The 9,018-nt window shown below is 53.5% G+C and overlaps 1 protein-coding gene across 1 annotated transcript; it reads right to left on the reverse strand.

The window, feature by feature from the left end:
* Positions 1 to 459: 459 nt before the first annotated feature.
* LOC103071513 (cytochrome P450 1A1) lies at positions 460 to 7,908 on the reverse strand. The gene is made up of 8 exons (XM_007446683.1): positions 7,802 to 7,908; positions 4,715 to 4,779; positions 3,555 to 4,354; positions 2,852 to 2,978; positions 2,674 to 2,763; positions 2,457 to 2,580; positions 2,225 to 2,311; positions 460 to 2,061 (listed from the first exon to the last, which is right to left on the reverse strand). Exons 2-8 carry the CDS (start codon positions 4,749 to 4,751, stop codon positions 1,776 to 1,778), a joined length of 1,551 nt encoding a protein of 516 aa, XP_007446745.1. The 5' UTR covers positions 4,752 to 4,779; positions 7,802 to 7,908; the 3' UTR covers positions 460 to 1,775.
* Positions 7,909 to 9,018: the final 1,110 nt, after the last annotated feature.

Below are 9,018 nucleotides of genomic sequence, written 5' to 3' on the forward strand. Positions count from 1 at the left end.
CCACGCAGATATCCCCAAGATCTAGTAACCTTTCCCAGCACCCACTCCCCCACAACCCACCCAGCCCCCTCTGGCTCTGGGCTTCACCCTCCTGTATGTATCTGTCTGGTAGAGACCTGATCACAGTGAATTGGGTGGTGTTTTAATGAGTTAGTCCCCCCAGCTAGCTTGGGAAGCTCTTGTAGGAACCGTGTTTTATTCACTTTATCTCCCCCCGTGCCTGGTCCAGAGAATGTTCTTCATCAATGTGTGATCAGTTAGAGAAGGAGTAAGCCAGTGAAGTGATAGAGTCTTGCGTCCCAGCCAGACCGTGAGCTGCCTGAGAGCAGCAGCTTCACCTCTCCACCGCCTCCTCCTCCCCTTCGTCCTCCCACAGTAAAAGCCACATGAGATTGGGCTCAGAGTGGGCACATAGGTGAGTGATGGCTTCACTCAAGATTTTAAAACTCTCCACCTATATGACTTTTGGATAATATCTTTATTTAGCTCAGGTAGATGCTTCCCACACACTTCTGGATACTTGGGTTAGAATTTTCTCCATAGTACTCAATAAACTGTTCTTAAGCTCTCATATATGGTAAATGCAAACATACAAGTACAATACAGGCTAAAATAAAAAGGCCCTTGCATACAAACATTTTTAAAAGACGTTTTAACACAGGGCATAGGGAAAGGAGACCCAGTAGAAGGTGACTGAATTACTACCCCTTCCCTCCTGACCTGGTCCTGGTGCCTGCATTTGGGCACTCCCTCTGCTCTCTGCTCCCCTTAAACACAAGTCCCCAGCCCATCCTGGACAGGAACAGGGACCTTGCAAGGCCAGGAGGCAGACCTGTTCCTGCCTTCAGGGAGGAAGGCGATCTCCCAGGCACAGTGTCCCAGACCCTAGTGGTCAGATTGCTCAGCCTTATATAAGCGGGGAGACCACCACTGTGTCGGTATCCTGGACTGCCTCTCCCTTTCACTCTTTTTTTTTCCCCCTAATAAATTTATTTATTTTGGGCTACTTTGGGTCTTCGTTGCTGCGCGCAGGCTTTCTTTAGTTATGGCGAGTGAGGGCTACTCTTCGTTGTGGTGCGCGGGCTTCTCACTGCGGTGGCTTCTCTTGTTGCGGAGCATGGGCTCTAGGCATGAGGGCTTCAGTAGTTGCAGGACAGGGGCTCAGTAGTTGTGGTTCATGGGCTCTAGAGTGCAGGCTCAGTAGTTGTGGTGCACGGGGTTAGTTTCTCTGTGGCATGTGGGATCTTCCTGGACCAGGGATCGAACCCATGTCCCCTGCATTGGCAGGTGGATTCTTAACCACTGCACCACCAGGGAAATCCCTCCCCCTCACTCTTGACGGCTCCCAATTGTCAAAGAGATTGGACAGGCCCTGCTGTTGCCTGCTCTAAATGTTTCTCAAGCCAGTCAGCCTGAACAGAGATCCAGCCAGCTGGTGAGCCCAGGGGCTTCCAGAGAGCTCTTTAGAGGTTTCCAGAGGCCTGAGGACCCCCTATCCCTTCCAGGCCTCCTAGCTTAAGCACAACTTCGGAAGGGCTCCATCAGCTCCCGTGTGACCCCTGCTGTGTCCACTGTCTGTGGTCAGTGCACAGAAGGACAAGTCCAGGGTAGGGGGCAGGTATAATCTCTCAGGTTTGCCCACAGCTCAGACAGCAAAAAATCAGCCAGACAATATCTGTGCATTTAAGCCAAAGTTTAGACTCCCTGGGTCAGCCCCTTGGCCTGGCTGCCCAGACAGGCCAGTAGAGAGTCTAGGCGGCAGGGCTCTCCGTCCCCTAAGAGCGCATGTGCACCTGGAAGTGCTCACAGTGGGCATGCTTCATGGTCAGCCCGTAAATGGGGGTCATGTCCACCTTCACGCCCGGGGTCACACGGAATTCCACCTGCTGCAGGAGGATGGCCAGGAAGAGAAAGACCTCCCAGCGGGCAATGGTCTCACCGATGCACCTCCGCTTGCCCAAACCGAAAAGAATCACCTTCTCACTGAGTGCTTTGTTAATGGTGCCATCAGCGGTGAGAAACCGTTCTGGCCAGAAGGCAGATGGATTATCCCACAGCTTCCTGTAATTGAAGAGAAGCAGCTGAAGTAGAAGCTTGGGGGCTCAGAACCATCAGGTGGGTTGAGCCCCAGCTCAAAAGAATAGGGTTTAGGCAAGTAGCTCAGGGACAGGAGAGTCTGAAGCTTAGGAGAGAGTGAAGCTTCCCCTGCCCCCTCTCAACTTACTGGTCATGGTTGATCTGCCACTGGTTTACAAAGACACAACGCCCCTTGGGGATGTAAAAGCCATTCAGACTTGTGTCTCTTGTGGTACTGGGGAGGGGGGAAGCTCAGTTAGGCTCAGGGCCACAAGGAGATCCCCCTGCCTCCCATACTGTGTCCCTCCCACCACCCTGATCAGGTACATGAACTGGAGTAAGGCCCAGCATCAGACAGCAGCGGACCCGTGGAGCCTCACCTGTGGGGGATGGTGAAGGGGATGAAAGAGGAATGTCGGAAGGTCTCCAGAATGAACGCCTCCAAATAGGGCAGCTGGGGTCTGTCAGAGAGCCGGGGCTGCCGTGCGCTGCCGATCACTGTGTCTGCAGAACAGAAAGGACCAGACAGATGAAGGGGCCACTCAGACCTTGGCCGGACCTCCTGCCTTGAGCACACTGAAGGAAGCCACCACCTACCCAGCTCCTCCTGAATCTTTTTCTGCACGCTGGGGCTTGTCACGAGGTACATGAGGCTCCAAGAGATGGCAGTTGTGACTGTGTCAAACCCTGGCCAGGGGAGAATAGAGGGCAAAGTTAGGAGGTTGGTGGGTCAGGACAGCTGGGAAGAGGAAGGGCACAATGGGGTAGTTCATACCAGCTCCAAAGAGGTCCATGACGACATTAACGATCTTCTCATCTGACACCTGGATATTGGCATTCTCGTCCAGTCTCTTGTCCTGACAGTGCTCAATCAGGCTGTCTGTGATGTCCCGAATGTGGCCCTGGGTAGGGAAGGTCCACGGGTGAGCAAGGTCCCAAACCCAGACTTGCCTCTCATCCAGGCCTGGTCCCTTCCCATCCCTATAGCATCTTCCTTCGGGAGGTGACTGCCCCACGCCCGAGGCTACCATTGCAGCTTCTCTTGCCTCTCCAAGGCTGTCTCCTGACTCAGGATACTTGCGGCCCCAACTCGAGGGACACCTGACACAGAGTCCAGTACCATTATCATCTGGACATGCCTTTTACCCTTTTCTCTCCCATGAGGCCGGAAGACCAACTCTTTAGCTCTTTCTGGTCCCCACAATAACTGGCCTAGGGTCCTGCATGGACAGGCTATTCAGTAAATATTGCTGTCTGATGGAAAGATAGAAGGACTGGTCAGGAAAAATTTCTATCTCCCTGCCAAGGATGGAGTCCCCTCCACTACTGGCTTCAAAATCCCAGGGTGAAGGCCTGCGAGAGCCTGCCAACCCCTATGCTGCTCCAGTTATCCCTGACCTCCTGACCCCTGACCCTGCCCACTCCCTACCACTCATCTGCCCCTCCCCACCACTCATCTGCCCCTCCCCAGCCTGTACCTTCTCAAACGTTTTATAGTGTTCCTTGAGCATCTTCTGCATGAAAATGTAGAACCTCTGATTCAAGTCCTTGAAGACGTCCAGGGCAGTGTTGGGCAGGTAACGGAGGATAGGGATGAAGTCGGCTGGGTTCCCAGAGGCAGCCACCTCCCCGAACTCATTACTCAGACTGACTATGCTAAGCAGCTCTTGGCTGTCGTGGTCATAGCGTCGGCCAAAGCACATGGCACAGATAACATTGGCCACTGACACCACTACATACCTGTAGGGGTCAAAGCGCCCAGACTCTGCCATCAGCTCCTGGAACTTGCCGATGAGATACTTGGCCTCCTTGCTCACGTGCTCTTCCAGGTAACAGGAGGATGAGGAAGCCGGGTCTGCAGCAATGGAAAAACTCTTCAGGGCATTTTGGGCCAGGCGTCGCCGGGCAGCCCACACTGGTCCAGAGTCTGGGTTGAAGGTCATACTCTGGCCATCAGCGACTAAGGTGAAGCTGTAGAGGTCAGGCCGGCCCTTGAAATCATCACCCTGCCGCACCAGGGCCTGCCGGATGGTGTCCAGGCCGCTGAGCACCAGCACGGGTGTGCAGCCAATGCGGATCTGCAGCACGTCTCCATAGCGCTGGCTCAGCCGCGACAGGGCCAAGTGTGGGCTCTTCCCCAAGGTCAGCACGTGCCCGATCAGGGGCCAGCTCCAGGGCCCTGGTGGACTCTTCAGGCCTTTAGGGACCCAAGGCTGCCAGGCCCTGACCACCCAGAATACCAGGCAGAAGGTGGCAGAGGCCAGGAGAAGCTCTGTGGCTGAGAAGGGAGTGGCCGGGGACAATGCCATTTGTACCAACTACAGGGGAAGAGAACGGAGGAGCCAGACTGAGGGACGAGATAGAGCCACTCATTCATTCATTTACACAGTCAATAAGCACTTGTACATGTTCTGTGCTTGGCTCCCAGCTGGACACCAGAAAGACTAAGTTGCATTCACTAAATTACATGAATCCTTCATCCCAGGAGCTCACCCATGGTGTATCACAGAATCTGAGTGCTGGGAAAGAGCCCTGAGATTCCCAACTTGAGCGTCTGAAATCCCAGCCCTGGCCATCCCCTCTGCCCGTCACCTGTTACCAATTCTGAGGCTGAAGTGATCACTTCAAAACGGAGCACTCGAGATGGGGTTGGAGAGTCCAAACACAGAGAACATGATCAGTGTAGAGATTCCAAGGTGGCCGCTGAGAGGTGGGATAGGAGGGAAAGATCAAGACATCAGATGGGGAGCTGGGAGGAGCCAGTGTCCTAAAGTGTCAGCACACTGGTCAAAGAAAAGGAAAACCTTATCTAGAACTGTTCACTGGACATGAAGGGGAAGGGGAGGTAGGAGAAGCTGTTTGTTGAGCTGCCACTATGTGCCAAGAATTTTAGTTATTCTTCATTCAGTCCTGGCCACAGCCTATGTGGTAGACTGCAGTGAGGCTCAGAGAAGGTATGTAACTTGCCCAAGGTCACACAGCCAGGAAGTATAGGATCCAAATCCCAATCCAAATTTGCCTAATTCCAGAACACTTTCTCTTAACTGCTGCACCAATCTAAACATCAGCCTTTGATTTCCATAGAGCACCTATACTATTATTTACTTCATATTTTTCTAAAATCAACTTTAAATCCACCCACTTAGCATCATTCCAAACCATAATATCTGTGTGAAAGTACAGGGGTTTTTTTCCCTAACATATATTAAAATAAACACATAATCGATGTGTGTCACCCAATTCCCCTTGAGTACTACCCACCCAACTAGGGGAAACACTATCAGAAAGCAACGGATCATCCACTCCTTCAGCCTTGTTTCACATTTGGGGAAACTCACCTCCAGAGGAGGCACTGACTTGGCTAAAGCCACCCAGCACTCAGACAGAGCCAGGACTCAGACCTCTTAGGGAAAGTTCCGTGGGAAGTTTCCAGCTCCTGTCACAGGCACCTCCCTTGGAAGAGTGGTCAGATCAATCGATGAAAAGGGATTTTCCCAGAACCCTCAGTTCTCTATTGCTCAAACCCAGGGTCTAGGGAATCCTGTCAGACTCTGGGACAGGGTGGGGCAGGGACAGGGGACTTGCCCCTTACTTACTGTCTAAGCCATTCTGCCCTCATCCCCAGCTCTCTGAGTTCAACTGACCCACAGTTTAAAAGCAGCTGGAGGCCAGCTAGATTGAGGCTCCCGGTCACAGAATTCCAGGCCAGGGTTTTCACTGGGCTCAGTTCTCAATGAATGAATAGTCTGGGCCTCCCCCATTTGCCAGTCACTAGAGAGCTGTGAATAAATGGAAGGCTCCCACCAGGCAAAGGCTGCAAGAAAACTCCAGACTGGAATCTGGGAAACTAGGAATGGAGCTGAGTTTAACAGAGGCTGAGACAATACTTTCTCTCTAGGTTTGGTCTAGAAAGGGTGTGCAAATTCATGGACTACTCTCTTCGAGGCATGGGGTTCTGACTGGGACATCTTACTGGTGCCCTGGACCGGTGGTCAGGACACCCAGTGTTCCAGGCTCTATGATGTGGCCTTGGATTAGTCGGTTCATTTTACCCTTCTCGGCTCCAGTCACATCACCTGAGAGAGGGAGTGGGACATGATCTCTGATTCAGGGTGCCCAGCTGATCTCAGAGAAGAGAAAACCCAGATCTGACCTGGGGAAACTCACAGTCTGACTAGTGACATTTCCCCACAGAAGAGCCAGCCAAGATGGGGAGGTAATATGGTTCCTACCTCAACTACTATAGCCATCTGTCTGGGGAGGCTTCCTGGAGGAGCTGAATCCCAAAGCACACTTTAGTCCCAATTCCTTGCTAGGCCTTGGTGTGCCATGGTTTTCCCTTCTGCACAGTGGGTGCCCCAAAGACCTCTAGCCTTCGTGAGATGGTAGGAGGCCAATCTTTTGATCAATTCTCCTTTGATTTGGATATGTTGAAGTTTTGTTGAGAAGGAGGTTAGAGAGTAGATTAGCAAAGTTCCAAGAGCAAAATTACAGTGTGTTAAAGTGTGGGGGGAAAATTAGTCTTATTTTTTCCCTACGTGGGATACAACACTGTGAAATTCAATCTTCAACTGAAGGCCCAGCAATTCTCCTAAAATACAGTTCTTTGTTTCTTTCCTTAACAAGGTTTAAGCTAGTGTTAATAAATTAAAAAGAGAAATTGCTTTTCTGTCCACTTCAGCTTTGTTTTATGCCCATTTCATATTGTCTGTGTTGTAATTCATACTTTTATACCATTTCTGATGTGTAAAATTGGTTGTCTTGTAAATATCTTACAAAGAGTTCAATGGTAACTAAACTGTTGTGGCTGTTAATTTTGAAAAAAAAAAAAAAAAAAAATGGTTCTGAAGAACTAAGATGCAGGATAGGAATAAAGACATAGACGTAGAGAATGTACTTGACGACACAGGGAGAGGGAAGGGTAAGCTGAGACGAAGTTAGAGTGGCATTGACCTATATACACTACCAAATGTAAAAGAGATAGCTAGTGGGAAGCAGCCGCATAGCACAGGGAGATCAGCTCGGTGTTTTGTGACCACCTAGACGGGTGGGATCAGGAAGGTGGGAGGGAGACTGAGTTTTCAGGGTCAAGCTTTCTGCAGCGGGCAGTCTCTCACATTGACTGCCCCCAGCAGAGGACAGAGAAGACAGTCAATGGAACAGGGTAGGCCCCTTGGCAGTGCCCAAGACTCCCACTCAGATCAGCCTCCCATGTCGGGCCAGCACACCTCAGCACTGACAAGCTATGCCTTAGGAGGGTGTCTCCAGCCAGGGGTAGCTTTTAAATAAGTCAGGGTACAGCTAGTAAGAACCCAACCTGCCCCCTCCATCTACCCTGACCACCCAGGAGAAGCCCCCCTCACACAGCCGGAAGGAGGGCTGCACTGGCTCACCTGTGTCCCTATTCCAGCCTCCCAGGTGACCCTCATGGGGAAGCCCCAAGGCATTCATGGAGTCAGTGGGAGATGGAGCTGGAGCCTGGGTCCTGGAGCCCTGAGAGGGGAGCACCTGCGGCTAGAGTTCTGATACTAGTCGTGGGACCTTGAGCAAGTCCTGCCTTTCCTCAGGCTTCAGTTTCCCCACTTAGTGAGGAAGCTAGACTGCCTCCTCACTAAGGACACTCTTAGCCTCCTTTTTTTGAGGTGCTAGACCAGGAAGACCTTGATGCATCAAAATTTTCCTTTGGGGGGAGGGAAGGGACAACCCAGAAGCCCCCAGCACTCACCTGCGTCTGTTGGGGGGTGCAGAGCTGAGCTGGGAAGAGTGGTCCCTGGAGCCAGGGACCCCCGAAGAAAATCAGGGAAGGCTCCAAGGAACTGTCACCTTCAGGGTGAGCGTGAAGGCACTGCCACCTTTATAGGCGGCCTTCGCGTGTGGCCACGCCTCCTGGAGCGCTGGGATGGGGCGGGGGTGGGGGGGGGTGCGGCTGGCGAATGGTCGCTCTAGGATGGAGAGAGGAGTGGGGAGACAGGACGCAAGGGGATAGGTAAGAACCCACTATGGAATGCCTCAACCAAGTACCGGCAATTAAAGGGGTGTACCTGGGACCCCCAGTTCCGAGGTACCCCATGGATAGGGCAGAGCCCAGCTGAGAAGGTTTTGGGAAAGTAGTCCCATGATAGCCCGAAAGAGGGTATGGGGGTGCTCTATCCCCGGGCACGGGGACACCTCTCCCTCATTTTTGCGCCCACTGAACTTTGGGGGTGCAATTGCTTCCTCCTACTAGCGGATGGGGGCCAGGCGGGCAGGGAGGGGCGGAGCTGCGGGTGATGACATCCTAACCCGGGTTATTGAGTCCATGCTCGCGTGAGAAGCACGACGACCCCAGCCCCGAGGTCACCGGGGCCGGAAGACCAGAGGCGCCGATGGGCTGGCCCCTTCCCCCAGAGCCCTCCACCCCCCCCACCCCAGAGCCCGGACGACTAGCAGAAGTCAGCGTTCCCTGACGGAGGGGCGGTAAGGGATGGAGAAAGTGCAGTATCGCCGAGCGCGCACTAGCGGGGACACGTTGAGGCGCCTCTAGGGCCACTTTGGAATGCTGCAAACCAAGGGTACTTCCAGCCAGGACCCACGGGCCCTCGAGGTTCCCAGGGTTGCTAGCGCTTTGGCATGGCAGAGAAATCGGGCAGCGAGTGGATCTCCTGGTGGCCGAGAAAAGGGTTAGAGGGAGGCCCTTGGGCGGGCAAGAGAGGGGGCCCAGGGACTAAAGAGGGGGGCGCCCGGCGCACATGCCTCCTCAGGTTAGCGTGCATGTGTCTGGCACATCCCTCCAGGGGGCAGAGGTCACGCGGTCCATCCCGGCCCCACCTGGCTAGGGGCGCGGTGCCCAGAAGTTGCGTGAGAAGGACCCGGAGGCCCGCGCAGCCACCCAGCCGCCCAACTCCCGGGCCCGGCTCGGTCCCAGCACAGTCACGCGAGCGCGGGCGGAGGGTAGGGGGGGGT

The sequence above is a fragment of the Lipotes vexillifer genome, unplaced genomic scaffold (genome assembly GCF_000442215.2).
Source record: "Lipotes vexillifer unplaced genomic scaffold, Lipotes_vexillifer_v1.1 scaffold242, whole genome shotgun sequence".
Lineage (NCBI taxonomy): Eukaryota > Metazoa > Chordata > Mammalia > Artiodactyla > Lipotidae > Lipotes > Lipotes vexillifer.